The following is a 27,249-nucleotide window of genomic DNA, read 5'->3' on the forward strand; positions in this document are numbered from 1 at the left end:
ATAACCAATCTATCTCCAAGGCCTGCTGGTATTTCCTCCCAAATTTGTATTGAGTCCAACCACTTCCCTCCATTCTCACTGTACCTATGCTAGTCCTTCTAGGACTACTGCAACAGCCTCCTAAATGTTTAACTCCTAAACACACGATTTTCTTCCCATCGTCTGTATGAACACAACAGAAATTTTAAACAGCATGATACAAAACTATATATCCAATCATTGCAATTTTGGAGAAAATAATTACAGAATAAAAGACTGTGAAAACAACTACTTAAGAAGCAGGGGCGGGAGTATATTTATATTTATCCTACTAGTATTTGCTTTTAAAAATCACTAAATAGGAACTTGTGGAGGAGGGCTAGAGAGCAAAAACATTCTTTTATTATTATTATCTATTTATTATTCACTGCTCAGGCTTCCTCTTGTTGCAGAGAACAGGGGCTTCTCATTGCCACTTCTCTTGTTGCGCTGGCTCTAGGTCACTGGGTTCAGTAGTTGTGGCCCACCGGCTTAGAGGCCCGATTGGACCAAGGATGGATCTCATGTCCTCTTCATTTGCAGGTGGATTCTTAACCACTGAACCACAAGAGAAATCCCACAGAATTTTTGAGGTTTTTAAAGATAATTTCTTCAGTAACTTTCTAATGTGAACTTTTCAAAAAATAAACCCCATTTTGATTTTTCAACCGTTAGATTATATTACCTAATCAAAAATAGTTTGCAAGACAGAAATACACTAAAACGTTGATAGTCACTACTCTGGAAGCGTGGGGCAGAGGTTCTGTTTTCTACTTGTACACATTCAGTGAATTTTGTAGCTTGAATGTGTAATTTACACGTTCAGAAAACAGATGAACTTTTTAGAAAAGATCTTTGACATCGTGTCCGCGGGGGTCAAAAGAGCAGGGAGCAGGGTTGCGAAGGCTCCCGCTACAAAGGTGACGGGGTGGGTGTCTGTTTCCAGATTTCCACACGTCTGTGCATTGCAGGGAAAGAACCATGAGGCAGGGAGAAGGTAGAAAGGCAGGTAGAGGATGGGAGCGAGCAAGAGCCAGGCCCCAACGACGTCACTCCCATGGGTACGTCCGTGGGCCAGGGGCTCCTGCTCCGCCAGTATTGTCTCGTAATAAGTACGAGAGCAAAGAAGGAAAGGGGGACTAAGTTTGTAGCGGCCGCTGCGGAGCTAAGAAAGCAGGAAAAGACAAATACGCCTTCTACACGCCCAACAATACAGCCCGCCACCAGGAAAAGCAGGCACACCACGAGGGAAGGAGCGGAACATCAGCTCGCCGGGCCTTTTTTCCAATCCCTACCCTTTGCCTGGGTGGGGCTGCGGCGACGCACACAGGAAGGGGCGGGACATAACACTAAGCCCGCGTGCTGATCTCGCGAGAGCATTAGGGGGCGGAAGCGCAGTTGGTGAAGGATGCGGTTCCCGGTGGCGTTCGTGTTACTGAGCGTCGCGGCAGTGGGTAAGAATTCCTCCCCGCCCCCACCCCACCACAGTCCCAAGACCAGACCCCAGTAATCCCACTCTCACCCAGGGCCCGTCATCTTCACCGTGGCCTGTCGGCCCCTGACCTCACTTCTTCCTTGCCCGAACCTCGCCACCGCTCCGCTCGCCAGCTCTCCCCTCCCGTTTACCCGTTGCAATGTTCTGAGGAGTCCTTTCTCCCCGACTGCCTCTCTCCAGCCAGATAGTTTCTCTGTTTCAGACTTGCTGCTCAGTTCTGCTCCAGTCGCCGGAGTACCCGCTCCGAAGGAAGATCAAGCTTCTGCAGGAAGCTCCAGGCCTAACGTCTTGATCGCTCAGTCTGGGCAAGAACGCAGTAACCAAACCTTTGTTAATCAGACCGGTGCGAAAACCGACCCTGGCAGTTCCGGAGCCGACCAGCGCCCCGAGAAAACTGACCCTGACAATTTGGAAGCAGAGCAGCGCGCCGCGAAAACCGGCCCTGACAATTCGGGAACTGAGCAGCTCCCCACGGAAACCCACTCTGATAAGTCAGGAGCCGACCAGCGCCCCGGGAAACCCGGCCCTGACAATTCGGGAGCCGAGCAGCAGCACCCCGGAAAAACCGACCCAGACAATTCGGGAGCCGAGCACCAGCGCCCCGGAAAAACCGACCCAGACAATTCGGGAGCCGAGCAGCAGCACCCCGCGAAACCCGGCCCTGATAATTCGGGAGCCGAGCAGCAGCGCCCCGGAAAAACCGACCCAGACAATTCGGGAGCCGAGCAGCAGCAACCCGCGAAAACCAGCCCTGACAATTCTGGAGCGGAGCAGCACTCCGCGAAACCCGGTCCTGACAATTCGGGAGCCGAGCAGCAGCGCCCCGGAAAAACCGACCCAGACAATTCGGGAGCCGAGCAGCAGCACCCCGCGAAACCCGGCCCTGACAATTCGGGAGCCGAGCAGCAGCGCCCCGCGAAAACCGACCCTGGCAATTCTCCCAGAGACCAATCCAACAAGTTGGACTCCAGCCCCTCTTCTGATAACAAGGAGTCCATCAAGCTTCATGTAAACACAGTAGCTGGCAAAGCTCTGCAGACTTCCAGAACTGAACCTGGGGAAAAAGTGCTGGCAGACCCTTCTTCTCCCCAGCAGGAAGGAGAAGGTAAGCCCTTAGAACTAACTGAAGATGTGGAGCCCAAGGAGACTGAGGAAGGGGATACAGAGCCAGAGGAAGATGCACCACCCAAAGAAGAGAAAGAAATGGTTGGCCCTGCCTCCAGGGAGAACCGTGAAGAGACACTTTCGAATACCTGGAGTAAGAAGGATGACCTTTATAAGGATAACCTTGAAAATGCCAGTGCAGAGAGCAGCCACTTTTTTGCATATCTGGTGACAGCCGCCATTCTCGTCGCTGCCCTCTATATCGCCTACCACAATAAGCGGAAGGTAAGGCAAGAATGGCCTTAAAAGGAGGAGTGGGATTTCCTCTGCCCAAAAAGCCTGATGTGTGAGTATCCGTCACTCATCAGCCTGTAAGCCCTGGGAATTGAAGAAACAAACTTCCGTTTTTTTTTTCCCTGAGATCCTGCCAGGGTTCTCTATTGGGTTTTCCAGTGTTCATTTTTTTTTTCCCCTCTTTGTTTTAGAAATCATTTATTTTCACATCTGTTTCCTCTGAGTGCCCTCTGCTGTTGCGTCAGGTGTGAAGCTTAGGACATTATTATGATTTGACCCAAATGAAGGTCTCCTCCCATAATCTTTGAACTTATAATCTTTCACATCCTGAGAGGAGGACCTGAGGACCTGGCAGTTTGTATGTAGTTAAAGCAGTGATCTTCCTGTTTTCAGTGCTTCTTGTCTTCTTATTTCTAGCCTCCTCTCCCAAGCCTTTGTCTTCCATCTGCAGGAACAGAAAGAATGGTTACAGAGTCTTCAGAACCAGCAGCAGAGCACCCAGGGGTCTATGTTCTGCAGCTGAGTTTCTGATTAGAAGAAAGTCCAGAAACTGCATGAATACACTCATCTTTTACTTCAGCAGGGTTTGTTGTGTTGCTTAGTAACCACTCCCAACGACAAAATGATTGCATTTTTTTTTTGTTTTTAACTGAAATGTAAAAATACATGAAGTGTCGTTGATTTACAATGTTGTTAGGTGTACAGCACAGTGATTCAGTTTTATATATATATATATGTATTCATTTTCAGATTCTTCCCCAAATGATTGCATTTCTTATGAGCCCTAAGAATTTAGTAGTTTCTAATAGTCTGACTAAAATTGAAGGGTTCAGTTCATGATAGTCAAAAGGCCTAGGGCTGTGAGAAATGAGAAAAGACATTTAGTAAAAGTGGTCCATTCCTGGGAATTCCCTGACAGTTAAGGGGTTAAGACTCCATGCTTTCACTGCAGGGGCCACAGGTTTGATCTCTGGTTGGGGTTCTAAGATCCCCAATGCCACATAAATGTGGCCATGAAAAAAAAATTTTTCTTTTTAAAGGTACATTCCTTATTCTACATCCAAGTGCTTATCATGGAGAGTAACCTTAAGTATGAAATGAGAGTGGTAAGGTTCAGATGAAGTAAAGTGTGCGGTGAAAGAGTACATCTGCAGATTAGAAGTAATTAGTGCTTAATATTAAGATAAAAGGGGGACTTGCTTAGCCTGGAGGAGTCTCAGCTGGGGAGGAGTTGGCAGTTCTTTTCACTGTGTTGTTCAATCAACAAGTCCCATCTGACTCTTTGTACCCCAAGGACTGCAGCATGTCAGGCTTCCCTGTCCTTCACAATCTCTTGGAGTTTGCTCAGACTCATGTCCATTGAGTCGATGATCCCATCCAACCGTCTTATCCTCTGTCACCCCCTTCTCCTGCCCTCAATCTTTCCCAGCGTCAGGGTCTTTTCCAGTGAGTTGGCTTTTTGCATCAGGCAGCCAAAGTATTGGACCTTTAGCTTCAGCACCAGTACTTCCTGTGAATATTCAGGGTTGATTTTCCTTAGGATTGACTGGCTCGATCTTCTTACAGTGCAAGGGACTCTTAAAGAGTCTTCTCCAGCACCACAGTTCAAAAGCATCGATTCTTCAGCACTCAGCCTTCTTTATGGTCCAACTTTCACATCCATACATGACTACTGGAAAAACCATAGCTTTGACTGTACAGATCTTTGTCAGCAGAGTGATGTTTCTGCTTTTAAATAGGCTGCGTTCTCTTGAGTAAATCACACAGACTCCCAGCTGGCTAGAGCCTAGAGCAGCTGTCCTGCACCTGTCATTTCCTGTTTAGGATAAAGGATCCTGATGTAACTAGGCCCTGTCCTCCTTATAATTGTCAATAGGGCCTTTCTGTGAATGGTCTACTCTTTTTGCTGTCAAGATCATTAACAAGTGGGCTGCCAGGTGATTACCTCTAATTTCAGAGACTGAAATCTGTCACCATAAAGTCACTTGTTAATCAGTCTCTTATCCTTTTCCCCAGATTATAGCTTTCGTCCTGGAAGGAAAAAGATCCAAAGTTACACGGCGGCCAAAGGCCACTGACTACCAACGTTTGGACCAGAAGGTAAGAGAGGAGGGAGAAATACACAATCTCAGATGGCCCCAACCATGGGCTTGTGTTTGGTATAGCGGCAGCAGCTGATTCTGGGGGTGCTGTTTGCCATTGCCTCTGTCCTTCTCAGACCACAGCATACAAACATCCCTGTAAACATGTCTGCAGTGTTAGTACTAGAAGTCTCAGGACCTCTGTGCAGCGTCTTCTTCCTTCAATAGATGAGGAAGCTCAGACCCAGAAACACTGTGGTTGTTTGTTTGTTTGTTTCTTTTGTGTGTGTGTGTGTGTGTAATAAAGTTTTATTAAAGGATAAAGGAGATAGAGAAAGCTTCTGACATAGACATTAGAAGGGGGCAGAAAGAGTGCCCCCTCTGCTAGTCTTCAGCTGGATGTTATATAGTCAGTAGCAGTCTGTTAATGAAAGAAAGGAATATCTTAAGGCTTAGAATGGCACCACGCCCCTCACCCATAAGATGCATTTTGGGATAATTTTGACACCGGATGATTCATCCCGGGCCATAAAATGATTAACTTGAATCTTGTAGAAGGGCAGATTACCATACAAATAGTTTCGTTTTACCGAAAAGTTTGATCGAGAAAGGAGAGTTCGGTCCACACGCTTTGCCTATTTTTGGTCGGTTCCCCAAAAGAGACATTGGGTGCTCTTGGCATGGGCAGGTCGGTATCAGCCCCCGACAGGTTTCTGCCATAAGATCACCATGGAACCACAGAGCAGGGCTCCTCACTTGCTTCACGCAGGGCATGTCATTCATTCACGCAAGCACACCGTAGAGTTAGTACAGTACAGCAGAAAACGTGTTCACTAGGAGACAAAGAACTAGAGCTCCAAGCATCCTTCCCTTGTCCTGAAGTATCCCGGACGAGCCCCCAAGATGAAAGGTTATTGCGGAATGACACAAAGACACCGGGATCTTGGCCTCCGAAGGAGAAGAATTCAATCCAGGGCCAGAGACAAGGCTTGATCTCTCGGAGCTTCTGTGTAATAAAGTTTTATTAAAGGATAAAGGAGACAGAGAAAGCTTCTGACATAGACATCAGAAGGGGGCAGAAAGAGTGCCCCTTTTTTTCTGAAAGTCTTTATTGAATTTGTTACAGTGTTGCTTCTGGTTTCCTTTTGTGTTTTTTTGGCGGAGGCATGTGGGAATCTTACTTCCCCAACCGGGGATCGAACCTGCACCCTTGCATTGGAAGGCAGTGTCTTAATCACTGGACCAGTGCAGTCCCATTGGAAGGTCCCAAAACACGTGATCTTTTTCCCCCTTAGTTTCTGGAAAAATCAAGACCTCAGAGCAACTCCCTCAACTCCCTGCCTATACTTTTCACATGCGACCAGCACTTCACAAGTTTTCACGGGCATTTGACTCACCCTGAGAATTGGGATTAAAAGCTTTTCTTTTATCTGTTGTTCTTTGTACAGTGAGGGTCAGTTTGTCTTCATTTTGAATTTTTCCCCTGAACCGAAAATTCTAGGAGATCTCTTCCCCTCAGCCCCAGCCCCAGCATCCCAGCAGTAAGATATATTCCTCTGCAAACAGATGAAGGTTACCAATGGATGGTATTGCTCTCGTTTCAGATTTGATTTTTTCTGTTCTTGAGAACCTTGTCCTCCCTGCTGATTTGTCTCTAAATCAAGAAGAATGAAGAGAAAAACACTGTGACCTAAGAAACACCCCCTCCTCCAGGGTTTGGCGGCAAGTCGGGGCTAGCAGAGATGGTGGGGAAGGGGGGTTGCTTTAGTTCTTGCACCTGCACTTTGGTGACCTTGTCCTCCTGTGTTCCCGTTATTTATGCTGGCCGTTATTTATGACAGTCTTCCAGGCTGTCCCCCTCTGAGTGTGAGTGGAGGAGCATGTGGCCACCCAGCTGTGACCAAAGGGAGATCCTGGCCCTGGGTAGGTGCCCTGCCAGGGGCCTTGGCTTGAAGGTGGTTAGCCCTTGAAAACACCATTGCACGCAACACTGTTTACCTTCGAGGGGCTAGGAGAAAGCTGCAGGTTAAGGCCCATTGTTGCCAAGGCCTTCTCCTTTGCGGTGATGTGTACCCCACAAAAGATACAGAAAGTGGCAACTGCTGATGGCCTGAGGGCTCCTGTGAACACGATTCTCTTCAAAGTCTCTTCAAAGTCTCTTTCAAACTGAAACAGCAGCTACAAAATGGGCTTTCTTGCCCTCGAGTCCAGCCTGCCCAGTGCAAGTTCTTCACGCTCTTCTGACAGTTTCATATCACTTAAGACAGAGTGAATCCACTTGCATTTGGTTGTACTGAGCGGAAAACTGAACTCGGGGATTCTGGGAGGAAAGCTTAAAGCCACTGTTCCCTGTCACAGATGTTTTAAAAATAACAGTTAACGATTATCGAAACATTGTGTTTATGCCTGCTTACCATCCTTACAGGAACTTTCTGAAGTAGAGTGAGTTCATGCTTTGAAAACATGTAGGACCGTTTGGTTTGGGTCTGCATTTTTTTAAAGGACTTTTAAGAAACAAGATTCCCACAAATTCTTATTTTGCCTTTGCTGCCTAAAATATGTATGTTTACTTATATTTACACACTGATTATACTCCCTTGTTTACCTAAGTCTAGTTAAGGGTCATCTTATCTGATATAAAATGGCAAGGCTAATTAGTAAAAATTCCCCCTCTGTCCCATGTCAGGGGTTATTAAAGTGTAAGAAATTTAGAGAATTCCCTGGGGTAACCGAGGGTAGCCTCCTAGATCAGACCGTTGTTTGAAGTTTCATTTAAATGTTGTGCTACCCTATTATAGAGAGCCTAAAGAGAGTTGTTTGTGCAAAGAAGAAACTGAAAGAGAATAGCTAATCTCAGGGAAATTCTAAGAAAGTGGGAAGTGAGAGGAAGAGGGTGAGTTCTGGGCTGTTGAAGTCTGGTGGAAGAAGGGGCCATAGTGTTTGTCATGGTATCTTCCACCTCACTTCAAACAGCGCGTGACTGAGTGGAGATCTTCCTCCTCTCCAGGTGACATTGGTAAAGGTGAGGAGTGAAGACTTTTGGCATCATCCCCTAAGACCATGGTTATTTCATTTCCTTCTCTGTCTCCCTTTTCCCTGCCTTTCTTCCTCCCCTCCGATGTTTTCTATTTCTGCCTATCTCCACTGGCACCATTTTCCTTCCACCTATGTGTGTGCCCAGATTCTCTTGCTCCCATCCATCTTGTTTGTGGTCCATTCTGCCGTTCAGCTTCTCCAGAAAGTATAGCTTCAGTTCCCTTGCCATTCACCCTCCTCGTAACCTTTACAAACTCATGAGTCCCTGTCTTTCTGCCAAGAATGTTTTCCCGGAGGTTCAGATCACCATATCGAGTGGCTTGTTCTCAAAGCTTAGTCTTGTCCTGAATAGAATTGGACACTTACACCATCCAAATTCAGCCTCCCTTCTTGTGGTCTCTGTGCCCTGGCTTCTGAGAACTCCTTTGCCTTTTCCTGGGCTGGTGGGGGAGAAAACCTGCAAAGACAAGTCTATCCCTTTGTCTCCTCAGAAACTTACTCAGTCTTTAGCCTCTGGATGAGTGACTCCCAAGTTTCTATCTTCAGCCTAGTTCCAAGAGAAACCTGTCCTGCTGTGAAGTGAACATTTCAGCTTGTCATCCTGTTGTCACTGAAACAGAATTTCTCTTCTTCTACACATTAAGCTGCCCCTCTCAATTGCTCAGTCTTTTTAATCATCTCAACTCCAAGCTGACATTTTTATCTCTTGGCACAAAAGTCCTATCCATTAAAAAGAAAAATATCTCTAGCTACAGTCTTTCTTTCCATTTTCCTTGCTTCCCTGCCTCGCACCCCCACCCATCTCACTACCCTTCTGGATCTTTTTTTTTTCCCCTAGGAGCCACCGTCATTGATCTCTTGTCCATTTCCTCTTGTGTGTGTAGAGACCAGAGTGATCTGAAGCTTCTGTCTCGTGGCTCTGAGAATCAGGCTCATGGACCCTGGTGTTTACAGCTCTGCAGGCTGATGCTGTCCTGTCTTTCCCTGCATCCTCCCAGGTCCTAAGGCCCCTTTTGTCAGGCAGCCATCAGGCCTCGACGTCCTACATTCTCCAGTCCCTGGCTTTTGGTGGCTGTTTTTCAATTAGGGCACACTACCTTCTCTTCTTTCCTTTGCCTCCCCCAAAACCTGTTTTTTCAGGCCCCAGCTCCAGTTTGCCCATGCATGTTCCTAATCGCCCACCCCACCTGATCAGCTCTTTCTGTTTTACTCCAGTAAACAGAATGTCACTTGTGCATTTTGGAACTAGAGCAGAGCAGTCAGTATCTGACATCTCTGGTCTCCCCAAGAAAATGAATCTCCTCGCGGGAGCGCCCATGGCGCCATCTGCATATCTGCCTCTCATGGGGCAGTCCCTGGGGACCTGAGTTCGTTTCTCCTCACAAAGGAGACATGTTCTTTCTTTAGGACATCTGGCTGTGACCTGACTGACGCCTCACAGACCGCTTTCTGGCTGCCGGTTGCTGCCCTTATTGATGAACTTTGCTAGGAAGGAGGAGAGCAGAAGGCAAGATTGGTTTCAGGCACCAAGAGCAGGTTGGCACCAGGTGGACGCATACGTATTGTGGAGTCCACGTAGCTTTGCTTTTTGAGCCTCGGAGCAGGATGGTTTCTTGTGTGAAAGAACACAGTTGAGTTTAAGTTTCACTTTAGAAATTGCACTGAAAGAAATCTCCCACAGCAAAGAAAAGGTTGATTTCTGGGTCACTGTTGTTTTGAAGATAGACTCTTTGAAGCATGTTTTCCTAGAGATTGTGTAGATGAGGGTGAGCTGGTGGTAGCAGGAGGATCTCTCTAGCTGGGGGTGGGGCACGGGGCAGGCAGGAGAGGTGCCCTATCCAGTCCGCTCTGTGCTTTGCTTTGCCGCCCAGTGTTCGGTTGAAGAGTGGTTTCTATTTGGAGGAGTCTGCTTTAAAATCATTTGAAGAGTCTACTTAAAAAGGCTAAGTCTACTTAAAAAGGTCTTTAAACTCGTAAAGACCTGACAGCTAGCTACGTATACTCACATTTCTTGCCACTTGATGGCTTTTCGTGAAACTTTTGGTGATACACCCCTAAACCTCTCAGATTCCCAACAGTGATTCTCATTTCCTCCTCCCATTTCACATCATTTAATTCACAAGCCTGCCCCTGGTTTTGGGAGGGTGACTTGATATGGAATGCTGCTGCATGTGAGATGAAAGCTGGCAAACCTTGCACATGTTCGGAATCACTTGAGCAGGGAGGAGAGTACACTGTACACCAGACCCTGCACTTCTGCCAGCTATCTCCTAAACATTCTGGGTGGGACCATTGTGTCTGGCCTTGCCTTGCTTAAGAAGAGAGATTTCTGGGGAGAGATTTCTCAAATTTAACTGTAATCCAGAACCAAGACTGAATCTCAGCCCAATTCTGTGGAGTCACATGTGGATTTCCCAAATACCCCAATCTTGAAACTCCTCATAAAGGCATTGGGTCTGAGCTTTATCAGGTTTCAAGCTGCCAACAAAGCCAGCTTATTCACACTCTTTGGTATTCCTTTAATTCAGAACTCTTAAAGTGTTCAATAAATGGTTGATTGCTGAAATTGTTTCCCTTCTTTTTTGTTCACCCAATTAGAATACCACTGTTTTGCAATGTTTTATTTTTCTAACTTGTAACTTGATGATTTCTTTAAAGCTTATTTGTTCCAATGATAAGTATTTTTCCATGTAATGTTTTACTGAGCTTCTGTGAATCCCATCAGCATGTAGTTTTGTATCTCTGCACAGAAACCAAAATAAATTTCAAATATTAAAGCTATAAAATTATTTAATTTTTTCCTCTTTTTAAAAAAAGTATAGTTGATATACATTGTATTAGTTTCAGGTGTACAACATAGTGATTTGACATTTGTTTACATTACAAAGGAGAAGGCACTGGCACCCCACCCAGGTTTTTCTTGCCTGGAAAATCCCATGGATGGAGGAGCCTGGTAGGCTGCAGTCCATGAGGTCGCACAGAGTTGGACACGACTGACATGACTTAGCAGCAGCAGCATACATTACAAAATTGATCACAATAAGTGTAGTAACCATTTGTCCCCATATGAAGTTATTTTAGTATTAATGATTATATTGGACCTCTTAATCCCCCTCTAAATATTAAGGTTATTAGTACTGCATTAAAATTGACTGAAATAAGGCATGTTAGTAAGGAAAAGGTCTTTTTTTTTTTTTTTAATCTTTAGCACTTTCACTCACCTTCCCACCCGATCCCCATGTAAGTTCCAGCACACTGGAAATGCATTCCCAGGCATTGCACACATCCTGTAACTTTCCATGACCTGATCCTTACTTCCAACCCCATTCCTCATCACCAGGCAGCCCTGGTTCTAGGTCAGAGGTAACTGGGCCGCTCGTCATAAAACACTCGTTACCTCCCAGTGTTGTCCTTCGCTGTACCCATGGCTGGAATGCTTTTGGCCTGTGTCAACCCCAGTGAAGCTGTCTTTCTAGGCCTCCGCCCTGACTGCTGTGTATTTTGGGAAGCTACGCCTTGGTGCTCAGGCCCTGAGGTCTGGGAGGGTATCCTGGTGCTGACACGGTGAAAACCCAGCGTGACCCAATCATAAGGAAAACAAGCCTAGGCCCCAGCCGCATACGAATTGGATATGCTCCCATAACGTATATACCTTGCTAACTAACACGTGGCTAACTATCCACGTGGACCATATCACAGGAGTTTCCCCACACTCTCAGAAGAGCCACTGGAACCAGAAAAATAGGATCTGCATCCTCTGAGCCTGTGGAACTACAAGCCAAACCATGCTCACCGGACACCTCTCTTGTGTAGAACCCCTGCAAAGAGGCACTAAGGGGGAAGGGGAGGAGAAGCCTCAGGCCAACGGGACCCCCCTGCTTCAGCCGACCCATGCTCTTGAGGGTTCTAGCCACCTGATGAGAATATTCCATTTGATGGTTCAGACTTAGGAGGTATGGGTGTGGGATGCAGAGCGCAGCTTGACGGGCCATGAAAGCCACCCACGTCAGTAGCCCACACTGGGCGTTTTGTAGGAACAGCATGTTCTAAAAGGTGTGGAAGAGCTTCAGTTTAAGAAGCACCATCTGTGCTAGACCTGTGTGTTGGGCCTGTATCCAGAAATGAGAAACAATAATTAGAGTGCTTTACGTGATCAAGGAACTAATGCAGAAAAACACAGGTGAGGCAGGGGACGTGCCAGTTCCTCTGACTCCTCCCTGAGCCAACTAATTCTTCTTCTTCTGGGCCTGGATCCGCGAGCCAAGCTTCCAAAGGTCAAAGTACAAGTTCCGCTTCAGGATGGCACTGCTGCACAGCAAGGCCCCTTGCAGGGCTCCAATCAACCCACAGGTGACGATATCTTGGCCTAGGAAACAACAGAGGAGGCCTGTGAGCATCCCCCCACCCCACCTCCAAGCAGGGTAGTGGGGAGACGGGCCCCTGAGCCAGGGCCACAGAGATGCCTTCAGACTAGGACCAGGGTCCCCAGCCACCAAGGCAACAGAAACGGAGGAGTGACAGTGAGGCCCAGGGTCCCAGTTTTCCTGGCAGAATGGGGCCTTCAGTGTACCTGTCAAGTAGAGGTTCGGGATGGGGCTCTGGGCCCTCATGGAGGCCATCGCACAAGGATGCAGGCGGCCCAGGTCATGGTCAGCCCCGTAGCAGGCCCCCTGGGGAGCGGCCAGGTAGAACTGAGTGCTCAGCGGGGACCCTCCAGTCACACTGTCCACCTAAAGAGGCAAAAGAGTGGGAAGAGTGGGAGTGGGACTTTGTGAGACCCTCGCCTCTTCCTTCCCTGCCCCTGCATGAGCTGCCAGCCAGCATAGGCTCCCCTGGCAGTCAGTCACCCCAGGCCTCATTCCCAGCCCCACAGAAGGGGCGGAGATGCACCGACCACCAACTCTGCCCTCCTACCTTCCCCTCCAGATGTGGGAACTGCTTCAGGAAGACTGACACAGCGGCTTCAACAAAGGAGCTCTTGAGGGTCTCGTAGGCACTGCTCCGCTTTCCCTGGGGCTCGTCCCGCCACTCCTTGAACCACTCGTATGGGGTGGGCACTAGCAAGATCGCTGTCGACCGGTCTGGGGACACAGCCGGGTCACTGCTGCCGCCCCTCCACACCCAAGCCCCAGCCCCCAGCACGTCAAGCCTCACCTGGGTACCGGTCCTCCCAGGTTGGATCCTTGGCTGACGGGAAGGTAATGAAGAGAAGGGGCATGTGCGCGGCAGCCTCGTCCGCAGGCCGAGAGACATAGTGCTCCATCCTGGGGAGGAGAGGGGCTGTTGGTCCCAGCCATATCCCCCACAGCCACCAGCCCCACCCCGAGCACAGCTTACCCCCAGGGGCCCCCAAGGGATGAAGCCAAGGCACAGCCCAAGTGGAAAAAAATCCTTTCAGAGTAGATTCTTGCCCATTTCCTCCCGTCCTATATCCTGCTGCTTCTCCCCTAGCATCGTGGCTCTGGGGGCCCAGGCTGCTACCCTTCCTGCACATGTGCACCCATGCCTTACGCCTTGTCCATGTCTTTGTCAAAATAAATATAGTAGTTGTTGGTCGGCAGCCCCAGGTCCTTTTTGGTGCCTCGGAGGCAGATGAAGACAGAGAATAAGCTCAGGCCGGGCCGAACCATCCCCAGCTGCTGCTTCACACCTGCAGACAGTTAGGAGGTCTGTGAAAAGGAGACCCACCAAGATCTGCCGCCGCCCGGGGAGCCAGCAGACACCTGCTCGCCTCATCCGCAGCCTCAGCTGTTTGGACAACTCGGCCTGCTCCTCGGTCTCCTGCCTGTGATGGCCACGGCCCCAGACATCTGCACTGACTGCCTTGAGAGATGCCCAGCTCCCTGAGACATTCGCAGCATCTGCGTGATGGTCCCATTGTCACCTTAATGTCTAAGTTAAGAGCAGGGACTTCCCTGGTGGTCCAGTGGTAAAGAATCCATCTGCCAATGCAGGGAATGCGGGTTCAACCCCTGGTTGGGGAAGATCCCATATACCTCAGAGCCCGCGGGCCACAACTACTGAGCCTGTGCTCTAGAACCCGTGCTCCAAAACAAGAGAAGCCACTGCACTGAGAAGTCTGTGCACCACACAAAGAGCAGCCCCTGCTCACAACTAGAGAAAGCCCACGTGCAGCAACAGAGACCAGCGCAGCCAGTAAATGACTATTATGAGCAGAGGACAGGGCTCCACATGACAAAGACCACGGCTGTGAACAGCAGGCTGCTATAAGCCTCGGCTTCAGTGTTAAGTTGAATACAAACCATCTAATGAATAAAAGTGAAAATGTGAGTCCCTCAGTCATGTCCGACTCTTTGCAACTCCATGGGCTGTAGCCTGCCAGGCTCCTCTGTCCATGGAACCTGGTAGGTTACAGTCCATGGGGCCACAAAGAGTTGGACAGGACTGAGTGACTAACTTACCCCTCCCCCATACCCACACACACATAAAATAGGTAACTAATGAGAACCTACTGTACAGCACAGGAAATTCTACTCAGTGTTCTGTGGTGGCCTAAAGGGGAAGGAAATCTAAAAATGAAGGGATATATCTGTACATATAACTGATTCACTTTGTTCTACAGCAGAAAGTAACACAACACTGTAAAGCAACTATACTCCATAAAAAAATCAATTAAAAAAAAGAACCTTGGGTCTCAAATCAGTCACACAATGATGAGACCAAACCCTACTGCTGCAGACCAGCCTCAGCTCATTACTTATTTTGTCAATGAGTCTTCCTCACTCAAAAAAGTGTCCTCTTCAAAACATCCCCAATAATGTCCAAGCTCAGCCCCAGAATTTAAGAAAGGCACTCCTATTCACAAAGACTCGGTCTGACCACCTCACCTCCATACCCTTGACCCCAACCAGCACTGCCTTGTCCCCAAGGCCACAAGATATTCTGTTTCCATCTCTGAGACAGAGACAGAATTGTCAGAATCTCTACCCCAAACAGCTGGAAACATCAGGAATCTCTGGGGCCTCGAGGTTGAGCATCACTGCCACCACTGTCTGAAATGTTCTCAGACTGGGATTCATCCAACTCCCACTTGGGAGGGGTGGCTGATCGTTCAAGCAGGTAGAGGGGGGCGGATGCTGGCACAGGAGACTGTCTTCAGGGCTGAGATTCATAGGAGCAGTGGAAGCTGTACCTGCCAGTGAAGAAGGGGCAAGCTCCCTTTTTTGTTTTTGCACCCAGCACCATGTGACCAAAATAGAATTTGGGGGTGGGAAAGAAGGCAGGAGTGGAATAACCAAGTCGAAACCATATACTGTCTTTTGGGGGGGCCAGAGGTTGACTAAGGTGGAGCTTCCCTGGTGGCTCAGTCGGTAAAGAATCTGCCTACAATGCAGGAGACCCAGGTTCAATCTCTGGGTTGGGAAGATCCCCTGGAGAAGGAAATGGCAACCCACTCTAGTATTCTTGTCTGGGAAATCCCATGGAAAGAGGAGCCTGTAGGCTACAGTCCATGGGGTCACAAAAGAGTTGGACACAATTTAGTGACTAAACAATAACTAGCTGGAACAAGGAGAGCCCACAAATATAAGACTAATCTTCCCCTGTATCTCTAAACACAGAAAACAGTTTCCAGAAAATACAGAACTCCCTCATAGGGTCCTTTCCTTATTCACTTAGGTTGTATGAACATTAAGTATAACAGAAAATATGTTCTTTACACATGTGGCTTGGGGTAAAGAATCCACCTGCCAATGCAGGAGACACAGGAGACTCGGGTTCGATCCCTGGGTGGGGAAGAATCCCTGGAGGAGAGCATGGCAACCCATTCCAGTATTCCTGCCAAGAGAATCCCATGGAAAGAGCAGCCTGGCAGGTTATAGTCCATGGGGTTGCAAAGAGCAAGACACAACTGAGCACACACACACAAACGAAAAGCAAATTATGTTCTTAATGCCTCTTAGATTCAAAGGGAACTAGGAATCATTCTAGACAGGAAAATACTTTCTTTTTTCTTTTTTTTTTAGGTGTCCCTCCAATAACTCCATGTCATTTATTTGCATTCCCTTCCTTGTGGATTTTTTGTCACCTGAGGAAGTGCACTTTATGAGCACCCAGGGCCATCAGGAGACAGCGTCAGGGTTCAAAGGTCCCAGGAGAGAGGGAGGCTGGACGTACCAAAGGCCACTGGGCAGTCTCTGCCTCACACCATGCAGCTCACCCAGCCTGAGAGAGGGGAGGCCTTCGCTGGCAGCAGACATTGGCTGAGGCCCAGTGAAAGGAGGGAAAGGGCTAAGGGCCTATTTCCCAAGTACACGTCCTGTACCTCAGAGACAGTCACAGTGGCTGCCGACTCTCTCCCCGACCAGGAAAGCCAAGACCTCGCTTTTCTACTGGGTCTCCTTCCCGGGTTCCCCAAGAGCAGCCAAGGGCCCACCCTCCAGGGTGGATGTTCCTTATACTGGGCTCTAGGGTCCTCCTCAGGTTTCCACCCCAAATGTATCTTGGGCTGCTCCTTACTCCCCACCTCCCGCCCCAGCCAGAGGCCTGGACACAGACCCCTCTCTCTCACCCTCCTAGATCGCTGGCCCCCTTCCGGCCAGTGGCCTCCTTCCCTCAATCACATCAGGAGCTGCCAGCTCCATTTCCAAATGGTGACGCCCCAGCTAACCTTGGCTCAGCCACTCCAACCCTTGTGAGCTGATCCACTCTCCTCCTCCTTCTAGTAGGGCCTTCTCTCTGGAAGCCCCACGTTTCCCAGCCCAGAGGGGACCGGGAGTCCAGGCTTAGGAGTCAGAAACATCAGCCTCTTCCTCTCCACTTGGCTGCCTCCAGCTGGGTGGGCCTTGGGCAGCGATTCACCTGTGTGCCTCCATTTCCCCTGCCATCAACATGAGCTTTCTACCCAGCAGCTGAGGATCAAATGCAAGGACAAAGGTAAAGTTCACACACAGACATGGCTCCCCACCCAAAACCACAGGCTTTTATTTTTGGACACGGCCTGTCAGTGGAGATGACTGGCATGTGTGTGTGTGCTCAGTCATGTCCAACTCTTGGCAAACCCATGAACTATAGCCCACCATGCTCCTCTGTCCATGGGATTATCCCAGCAAGAATACTGGAGTGGGTTGCCATTTCCTCCTCCAGGAGATCTTCCCCACCCAGGGATTGAGCCTGAGTCTCCTGCATCTCCTTCACTGGCAGATGGATTCTTTATCACTGAGCCACCTGGGAAACCCAGAGTGACTGGACTGAGGCTTATTTCTATCTGGGTCCCAGGTTTTGAGAGCAGGGCTCCAGGAGAAGAATCCAGGAGGGCACCCTTGCAGCCTTAGCACCAATACAAAGCTGGTTCCTACAAAGGCAGGAAAACATAAACTCAGGTCCCAAATAAGGCCCACAGCAATGATAGCAAGACCTTCGTCTCCACTCCAGCCTTCCCCTCCCTTAACAGCAATGTCAGACCATACTTCCCCACACCAAACAAGTACAAAATTAAGGAAGGAAGCAGAATTCACATGGCAAACTTAATGAAAAACCCAGGAACCATTCCTTTAAGACTCAATCCACCATCATTAACTAATCAGGGGGATGATCTAAGGTCAAGGGAAACCGGAAATGGGAAACTGGGACTGGAAACTTAAAAGAGGAAAGGGAAATGCAGTTGAGGTTATCAGGGGAAAGGGTGTAAATTTGCCAAGGATGAAATGAGAGATAAAAACTAAAGGGTCTTTGGGGAGGATGCAGTACAAAGGAAGTTGATCCCACCCCCTAAACAGAGGCCTGCTGGGGACGGATATTATTAATAGAAATTGCTGCGCTCACCTTTTCTGCCTAAGAAGGGTCAAAGGGCAGCCCTGATGCTAGGGGAAGCCTCAGCCAGGCTGAGTCAGCTGGAAGCAGAGGGCAGATCCAGGGCACTTGGAGGAGAGTCACACAACTCATTCATTTACCTGGCAGACAGCGGGCCTGCTCCGGCAACAAGTGCTCGTACGTGTTGAACAATCCCGCATCGGAGATCACAATGGGGCAATAGATGTTCACCAGGTCCTCACCCTTCTTCACAGTGACACCTGCAGGCATAAGAGCTTGGCTGAGGTTCTGTGCACTCCAAGAAGACAAGAAAGGCCCCCATTCCTACCCCACCCCCATCTCTCCCACACTGACCCAGGCAGGTAGGCCCCAGCTAAAACTGAAGAGTGAGGGATCAGTCCAAAGCACTGCCTACAAGGCCCAAAAGGCCCACAGTCCCCACACTGGCTTTCTAGCTCTCTCTCTACCTGATATGGGAGCTCTTCTCTTCAGCCACCAGCCAACCTCCACACTAACCCAGACAGAGCCCATGAGCTGATAGCCTTCATTAGAATCCCAGGTCCTTGTTTACTGTTGCCAGAGTTTTTGATTCTAACACACTCTCTTTTAAACCCTCCAGTGACACCTCAACCTCTAATTAAACTCCAGACTCTCCTATCAGCCTTCTGTGATGTGTTCCCTTCTGTGCATCCAGCCTCATCTCTGACCATCTGACCATTTTCACCAAACTATTAGATAGGACTATATGCAAATAGCATGTGTGTGCATTCATGCTCAGTGTGTCTGACTCTTTGCGACCCCATGGACTGTAGCCAGCCAGGCTCCTCTGTCCATGGGATTTCCCAGGCAAGAATACTGGAGTGGATTGCCATTTCCTTCTCCGAGGATCTTTCTGACAAAGGGATCAAACACACATCTCCTGCAGCTCCTGCGCTGCAGATGGATTCTTTACCAACTGTGTCATCTGGGAAGCCCCCAACGGCTGACAGTCAATCATTTTTTTAACCTAGAAATGTGACAGTCTCTTATGATTCAACCTAACATTTTCAGATGCCTAAATATATTCAGCTCATAGGACTTCTCTGGTGGTCCAGTGGCTAAGACACTGAGCTGCCAATGAAGGGGGCCCAGGTTCGATCCCTGGTCAGGGAACTAGATCCCACATGCCACAGCTAAGATAGAGTTCACATGACAAAAGAAGACCAAAGATTCCATGTGCCGCAACTGAGACCCAGTGCAGCCAAAAAAGAGAAAAAAGAAACTCAGCTCTTTCATATCTCTGTGCCTCTGCACATTCTGTTCCCCCTGCCTGGAATGACCTCCTCTCCCCTCTGACCAGCTTCCGCTCACCCATCACGACCTCCCTCTGAGACTCCCTGTCCCACCATCCTGGGCCACCTCCAGCCTCAGTGCATCCCTCCATGCGGCACCTTGATTATATCTCAGTCATCTGTCCTCTGAGACTGGAAACTTCTTGAGTTGGAGATTAGGATTTACTTATCTTTTATCTCCATCTTTTATCACATAGCATGTGAAAAACATAAATATATCCAGAACTGAATTTAATTCAACTGATAAACCCTCCTTGGTTCACAGACTACCTGACGGCTGGAAGGAAAACTGGTTTGTGACTGTGAGAGAAAGTCTTGCACAGCTGATGGCCACCCCTGCCTCACTGCTGGGAACTTTCCAGTCTCTTCTACAGATACGCCCTCAAAGATCACTGACGGCCTTTTCTCCCTTGACTTTTGGGTGCCTTGGGCCACCCACTCACCACCTCCTCCTTGAAAGCTTACTCTGGTGAATTCACCATCACACCAGTCCTGCTTCCTTCAGGCCTCTCTCTTCTCCCTTTGCTGAGGCTTCTGAAGTTACCCTAAATGGCCTGTCTATTTACCAGAGCCCTTCCCTGCATAGACCCTCTCCTTGTAGAGTTTATCCTTGGTGGAATTTTGACTCTCTGCGCAGCTGACACCTGAGCCAGGGTAGAGTCTGAGCCCCACTCTGCCATTTACAGGGCATCCTGGCAGCCTCCACACCACCCTATGGAGCACCCAGGTTACAACTCACTCCATCAGTCACTGAACAAACATTTACTGGGCTCCAGTATGTACTAAGGTCTATAGACATAAAGATAAAAAAGACACCGCCTCTACACTCAAGGAACTCCTGGATTAAGGATAACTACTTGTCTCTATTGAATAAATGATGAAATACTGTTCTCTGGGGACCATACCACCCTTTATCCTTCCTGTGTCCTTTTCACTTCCAGACCAGGTCAATTGCTATTCCCAGGTGGCCCCAGCTTGATGCAGATTCCAGCCTGTAACCCCCAATTTGGAGGTCTCTGCCCTCAGTGCTTTCTTTGCTCTGCACCCCCAGCCTCTCCCACCCACGCCAAGGACCGTGAAGACGAGGCAGAGCTCTCACCACAGGCCTTCCCAGCTGAGTCGAGCAGGATGCTCTGCACAGGGGCCCTTGTGAGGACAGCGCCCCCGGCCCGCTGAATCACATGGATGGTGTGGAAGGCAATCTCACTGGAGCCCCCTCGGGGATAAAAGGACCCTTTTAAGTAGTGGTCAACCAGCAGAGCGTGCATGGAAAAGGTGGTGTGGCTGGGGGTCACACCTGTAGAAGGAAGGAGGGGGTGATGAGGCAAGAGCAGGCAGCAACACCATTCAGAGAAGAACGTGGGAGGGGTGGGGTGGGGGGAGGGGAGGGAGGTTCAAGAGGAAAGAGACACGTGTATAATTATGGCTGATTCCCATTGCTGTACAGCAGAAACCAACACAATATTGTAAAGTAATTTTCTTCCAATGAAAAAATAAAAAAAGGAACACAGGTTCCTGTCAGAAAACATGCAGCCTTTGGGAATTCGCTGGTGGCCCAGTGGTTAGGACTAGGTGCTTTCCCTGTTGCGGGGGGCCTGGGTTCAATGCCTGGTTGGAGAACTACGATCCTGCAAGCTGCATAGTGTGACCAAAAAAAAAAAAAAAAACAGAAAACATGCAACCTGAGTCTATGTCTCCCAGGATCCAAGTGATTCTCAGGACAGCCTCTTTCTATCCAAACAGGCAAACAGGGAGCGTTCTTGGTCTTGGGCCAGTGGGAATGACCTCCCTGCGAACTGCCATACTGCCAGGGAGGAGTGTGGACTGGAAAGAAAACCATCCAGGACATCGGTGAGGGGGACTTTTATCAGGGTATCCAGCAGGAAGGCAGGCATTTCTTCCCTAAGCTCCAGAGGACCTGGAGTGTGTGCAGCTCCACTTCAGTCAGCTAGGCAGGCTCAGAGTCAAAGAATTGATGCTTTTGAACTGTGATGCTGGAGAAGACTCTAGAGAGTCCCTTGGACAGCAAGGAGATGAAACCAATCAAACCTAAAGGAAATCAGTCCTGAATATTCATTGGAAGGACTGATGCTGAAGCTGAAGCTATAATACCTGGCCACCTGATGCAAAGAGCCAACTCACTGGAAAAGACCCTGATGCTCGGAAAGTTTGAAGGCAGGAGAAAGGGGTGACAGAGCATGAGATAATTGGATGGCATCACTTACTCAATGCACATGAGTTTGAGCAAACTCCAGGAGATAGTGAAGGACATAGAAGCCTGGCAAGCTGCAGTCCATGGGGTTGCAAAGAGTCAGACATGACCGAGCAACTGAATAAACCAGGCTCAGGAAGAAAGACTAAGAACCAGGGGCTGCCCAGGGCCCAAGGCCAGGACCCACCATAAGTGGGGAAGCTGTAGCTGAGCACGGCCTGGAGCTCCGGGGAGGCAGGGAGCTGCCGCAGGACCTCAGCCAGGCTCTGGGTGGAAGCGCGAAGGAACGGAGAGAAGTAGGTGAGCAGCCCACACTTGGTGAGGAGCTGAGCCACGGGCAGTGGGAGGATCTTCAGCAGGACACCATGAATGACTCCACGGGATACCACCTGGGAGGAGAGTAAGCAGGGAGGAATAGGGCTCACCTCCAGACCCGCTGTGACGGAATTGCCTGTCTAACAGCCTGCACAGTCCCAGGGACCAGCAACACTTGGTGGTGGCAGTTTAGCCACTGAGTCATGTTCGACTTTTTCTATGCTATGAATTGTAGCCCGTCAGGCTCCTCTGTCCATGGGGATTCTCCAGGCAAGAATACTGGAGTGGGTTGCTATTTCCTTCTCCAGGGGATCTTCCCGAGTCAGGGATCCAATCTGCATCTCCGCATTGCAGGCAGTCTCCTGCACTGGATTCTGAGCCTGCTGAGCCATCAGGGAAGCAGAACTGGGCTAAATTTGGATCGTAAAACTCTATACTCTAAGTTTTTTTTTTTTCTTTTTTTCCCATTCTCCCCCTCAGATGAGTCCTTTTTTGCTTTTCAGTTTCCTGCCCAAATTCCTTTTGAAAAATTCCAATCTGGTCTCAGATGAAGTGAAAAGGGGTTAGAGATGTAACCACATGTAACCTGGTCAGGCCAGAGTGTGAGTGGCAGCTGCTGAGCCCAGGCTCCAGAGAGAGGGCCTGGCTGAGCACAGAAGTCAACTCAGACCGGGGCTGAGTTCCAGACAAACATATCTGTTCGTCCTTCCTGCCTCCCTCACCCGTCACTCCACTAATGAGGAAGGTGAGCCTTGTTGGGAATAACACATGTCCGTGTTACCTTAACCAGCTTCATATACTTGTCAATGGCAGCTTCTTCCTGGGGAAACTTGTCCTTGAGGCCCTGAATGTAGGCTTTCACCCCCGTGTACATGGGAAACTCTTTTCGGCCATCAGGCCCTTCTAGTACCATGATGTCAAAGGGAGAGGACAAGGCAGCCCAGTCTAGCTGCCCCTCAGTGATCTGGTCCAAGATAAAACGGTCAAAGCTGCCCTCCTGCATACGCCCGACGTAATGGATTCCTGTTGAGAGAAAAACAAGGCATGATAGGGATAAGGGAATTGAGCCCTGGAAAGGCTCCAACAAGGAAGCAAGGTGAAAGAGGAGTCCTACAGGGCCAAGTCCACACCCACAGAGGGGGTACCCACCCTTTCTGTAAAGGGGAGTTGCAGCAGAAACCACCAGATCCCCGCCCACTTCAGCAGGTACAGCTGTCAGACCATGGAGATACATGTGGTGTGTCTCTAACCCCTTTTCCCTTCATCTGAGATCAGACTGGGATTTTTCAAAAGGAATTTGGGCAGGAAAACTGTCAGACCAACAGAGCCCAGGGAGAAGAAAACCTGGACCACCAAAACCACTGAAAATCCCAGGATCGTCCCACTGTGGCTGCTCCAAACCTCCTGCTCCCACCCCTTTGCCTTGGCAGCCTTACCCGTGTCAAATTCAAGGCCATTCTTTCCAAAGGTATGACAACAGCCTCCTGCCTTGGTATGTTGTTCCAGAACGAGAACTCGCTTGCCAGTTTTGGCTAGGATCGCAGCTGCTGCCAAGCCCCCAAAGCCACTGCCAATCACCACCACATCCAGCTTCTCTGGCACCCGGCTGACCGAGAAAGCTACAGCAAAGAAGGAGATGGAGAGGGCAATGAAAGGACAATGAGGTGGAAACCAAGGCAGAATGTTCTAGTTTATATGATGCTCCAGAAAACTTCTAGAGCAGTTTGGCACAGGGCTCCTCACTCAAATATCTCAAACGTTTTACCTGGGAAATACTCAGGACCTGCCGGGGAAGGTTGAACAAAGTGATTTAGGTTGATCTGAACTGATTTAACCAAAACCATTATGTAGCTGAGGATTTTCCCTACTTGCAAAGAAAGAATAAATCATAAACTATCACACACACACACACAAATGCTGACCGTGATCCAGGCTGAGAATCCTAAGTGCAGTCAGAGCCTGAGCTAGGGAAGAAAGAAAACAAGGAGGTGGGGGACAGGAGAAGAGTGTCATGGGGCTGGATGGTGGCTCATGCAACAGTCCACTCACAAGCAGGTTATCTTCAGAAAATGCAGGATCTGCAGGCAGTAGTGGTGCAGCCCACTCAGATCATGGTTCTTAAAGATCTTGATACAGAGGCAGGACAGAGCTCCTCTGAGAAATCACAGCACCACCCCGTCACGCTGGGGAAGCCTGGATGTGGGATTGAGGAGGAAGCACCTAAACAGGACAAAACTGGACAGCCCATGGTGCTGTATGCGTGCTTTCTACACGAGATCTATTCTTTCAAGATCACTCCAGAAGAACTGAGATTTGGAATTTTTCAAGCTGCCAGAGAACTCGGTAAGCTTTGAACTTTTCAAACATTTTTTAAAAGACCTACAGTGAAAAATACATTTCATAACCCAGAACATATGTCAGTGTAAAATATAAAGAAGTTTCACAATACTTACCAGAACTATGTAGGATACACTGATATTTTCCACTTGACCTAATTTTAAAATGCTAGTTGCAAGTCCCTTGGACTGCAAGGAGATCCAACCAGTCCATTCTAAAGGAGATCAATCCTGGGTGTTCATTGGAAGGACTGATGCTAAAGCTGAAACTCCAATACTTTGGCCACCTCATGCGTCGAGTTGACTCACTGGAAAAGAGTCTGATGCTAGGAAGGATTGGGGGTGGGAGGAGACGGGGTCGACAGAGAATGAGATGGCTGGATGGCATCACCGACTCGATGGACATGAGTTTGAGTGTACTCTGGGAGTTGGTGATAGACAGGGAGGCCTCGCGTGCTGTGATTCATGGGGTCGCAAAGAGTCGGACACGACTGAACGACTGAACTGAACTGAACTGAAATTGATCTCATGACCCACTACGAGAGATCAACACTTGGTTTGAAAAACAAATCATCTCACCTTTAGACCAATCCAGATAAATGGAGTGATTTGCTAATGGTTACACAGTAAATCAGGCTTCCCTGGTGGCTCAGACAGTAGAGAAAGTGACTGCAATGTAGGAGACTGGGGTTTGATACCTAGGTGGAGAAGGTCTCCTGGAGCAGGAAATGGCAACCCACTCCAATATTCTTGCGTGGAAAATGCCATGGACAGAGGAGCCTGGAGGGCTACGGTTCATAGGGTCGCATAGGGTCGGACAGTGACTAACAGTTTTACTTTCACTTTTTTCACAGAGTAAATCAGTGTTGCTTGTTGTTCAGTTGCTCAGTCCTGTTTGACTCTCTGTGACAGAGACAGTGACAGAGTCCAGTTAAAACTCTGATTTCAGAAATAATAGGCCTTCCCCTTACAACAATACTGTCTTTATTTTATTTTTTAAGCAGCCGAACTCTTTCTTTAAACTCTAAAAGAAACCCACAAATACTTCTTAAAAGATGACAGTGCAGATCCTCCATAAACAAAGAGCTCTGAGCCTGAGGCACCCTACTGAGCCTTGCTTCAACCACAAGAGATGAAACCAGCATAATCAGTCACATCCCTTGATGAAGCAAATGCAATTTCCTACAAAGGTTTCTGTGCAGCTCTCCCACGCCCTTGAACCTCTGGGGAAGATAAGTGAAAATGTTACGGTCTTAAAGCCAAAGAGGGGGAAAGATCTCTTCTTGTTTAAACCGTTAGCCATCGCTCTACTAAGTGGCAGGGTCGGAGCGGGGCTATGACAAGAACTTGGCTCGCCGAGGACGATGCCCGAGACCCAGAGGCCACGATTCCCCGGGCCTGCGGGGACCAAGGCTCTCGCCAGGAGTGGATTCTAAAGCGGGCGCCTATACATGCAAAGATGCCCTCCCAGCACTTTGCACCTGGGAAACGCTAACCCGTGCGGATGCTCGGGCGCTACCTAGGTCCCCGGGGTGTCTCCCCGCTCACCTTGCTTGAGAACCTTCTTCCTGGCCTCCTTGTCGGTCACCAGAGGCGCGGGTGGCCGTTTGACATCCTCCAAGAAGGGGTTCGGGGAGCTGCCTGAGAACAGCCCCTTGTAAACTTTGCCGAGGATGACCAGCAGCAGCGCAGCCAGTAGCAGCAGCGACACCCACATCGTGCCGGCGCCGGGTACAGAGAACTCTTTCGTGTGGACGGCGCCTGGGGTCTGGCGCCGCGGCTCTGCTCGGTTAGATAGTCCTCCCACTAGGGAGGCGGAGTCAACCATGCCCGCTGATCAGCCCGCGGAGCAGCGAAGGCGCCCGCGGAGATTGACCCTCGCGGCTCCCCGTACTCGCCTCGCCTGCTGCGCGGAGGGCAGCGCTCCTGCGCGGAGGAGGCCCGGCGGGGCTGCGCGACCCCAGTAGCAAAGGAGTGGGCACTCGGGGACTCGGCCGGCGGTACCCGGGCGGGGGCCAGAGGAGGAGGAATGTGGGGCGGAAATGGTCGCCTTGGGGCGAGACAAGGCTGAGAGCTGTAGGACCGAGAGAGACTCCCGATCCAGGCAGCCAGGAGACCTGGGTTGTGGTCTGCGCTCTGCCGCGGACTCGCTGGATGACCGGTGGCAAGTTGCTCTCCTGTTTTCCCCGCCGAACAGTCGAGAAAGTTTCTGGCCAGAGTCCCCACGCAGCCCCTCTCTGGCTGGTGTCTCGCTGGATTGAGATCTCCCTTGACATCCGCGCATCGCAGCCGGCGAACACCGGACTCCGGGACCCTAAAACTGGTCAATAGTTTTTGGCCCGGGCGCCCTGGGATGGCGACGCCTGCGGCCGGGGCCGGGTAGGAGCTGGAGGGGGCGGGGAGCGCCCAGCGGCAAGGCCGATGAAAGAACTGTCCTACCTATGTATGCATTTATACTTAAGGTGTGGCCCCAATTTCCAAATTAAATATCTATTTAGCGTTTAAGCCCCAGCAAGCTTAAACTTAAAATCATTCCCTTTAATGTAACTCCTTTCCTAAAGTGGGTGCACCATAAAAATTAACAAGGATCTACTGTATAGCGTGGAGTCTAGCCACTGGACCACCAGGGTAGCCACTACTTCAATTTTTCTTTTAATTTTAATTAACAAAATACAGTGGGTGCGCCATAAATACTTAATTTCAAAACGATCCATTTTTATAGGAAGGCCATTTCCTCAGGCCCAGCCATAAGGAACTTCCCTAATATTATTAGCAGTGACGTTATAACTTCTAGTACTTGCTCGTTTGACAGTTTCTGCTCATTTCTTTCCCTAATACAGATCGTGAATGTCCCTCTTGGAGTCCTGGCAGGACTCCAACCAGAACTGAGCACTAGCAGGCATGTAAAGCTGGTCATAATTCAACACTGCTGGATTCAATTCAAGCCCAGTAATAGAAGAGCCTCCCTGAGCTTGTGGTCTCCATACCTGCCAATCATCTTCCCAAGGTTGGTCGATGTGTGAGTGTTTTGTCATATACAGAACACTTGAGAAGGTCAAGGGGGAAGGAGTGGAAAGGGAGGCAGATGCTGAGGTGCCAGAGGACACAGAGAGAGTTGGTTCCTGAGCTGCTGTAACTGGGGGGCACTGCCCTCCCCCTGTTACAATGAGCCAGGTGTCTGTCCAACAGTCAGGAAGTACTGTGGCTCTTGGTGTTAGGAACAGTCAGTGCATCCAGCTCCCTGACAAAGAGTCCA

At 49.3% G+C, this 27,249-nt stretch overlaps 3 protein-coding genes across 8 annotated transcripts in view; 2 read left to right on the forward strand and 1 right to left on the reverse strand.

Annotated features, from left to right (window-relative positions):
* The first annotated feature begins 1,359 nt into the window (after positions 1-1,359).
* TGOLN2 (trans-golgi network protein 2) lies at positions 1,360-9,455 on the forward strand. The gene is made up of 4 exons (XM_055399755.2): positions 1,360-1,472; positions 1,716-2,902; positions 4,928-5,011; positions 6,597-9,455. Exons 1-4 carry the CDS (start codon positions 1,427-1,429, stop codon positions 6,600-6,602), a joined length of 1,323 nt encoding a protein of 440 aa, XP_055255730.2. The 5' UTR covers positions 1,360-1,426; the 3' UTR covers positions 6,603-9,455.
* A 1,715-nt stretch (positions 9,456-11,170) lies between these two features.
* On the reverse strand, positions 11,171-25,825 carry RETSAT (retinol saturase). 2 transcript variants are annotated; one of them, XM_055399753.2, is made up of 11 exons: positions 25,542-25,825; positions 23,094-23,276; positions 22,439-22,680; positions 21,530-21,731; positions 20,230-20,427; positions 17,940-18,059; positions 13,540-13,678; positions 13,183-13,292; positions 12,943-13,109; positions 12,599-12,758; positions 11,171-12,394 (listed from the first exon to the last, which is right to left on the reverse strand). In XM_055399753.2, exons 1-11 carry the CDS (start codon positions 25,819-25,821, stop codon positions 12,255-12,257), a joined length of 1,941 nt encoding a protein of 646 aa, XP_055255728.2. In that variant the 5' UTR covers positions 25,822-25,825; the 3' UTR covers positions 11,171-12,254. The 2 variants fall into 2 exon arrangements, with proteins under 2 accessions (XP_055255728.2, XP_055255729.2); XM_055399754.2 differs by lacking the exon at positions 20,230-20,427.
* A 191-nt stretch (positions 25,826-26,016) lies between these two features.
* ELMOD3 (ELMO domain containing 3) overlaps positions 26,017-27,249 on the forward strand; it is a 35,528-nt gene continuing 34,295 nt past the window's right edge. For 3 of the 5 annotated variants that reach the window (XM_088841328.1, XM_055399687.2, XM_055399689.2), the window contains exons 1-2: positions 26,171-26,372; positions 26,834-27,000. The gene's annotated coding sequence lies outside the window, so the exon portion shown is untranslated. The other 2 variants (XM_088841327.1, XM_055399688.2) reach the window with 2 other exon arrangements.

This window comes from Moschus berezovskii, chromosome 11 (genome assembly GCF_049115385.1).
Source record: "Moschus berezovskii isolate FMDL1 chromosome 11, NW_MosBer_1.0, whole genome shotgun sequence".
NCBI lineage: Eukaryota > Metazoa > Chordata > Mammalia > Artiodactyla > Moschidae > Moschus > Moschus berezovskii.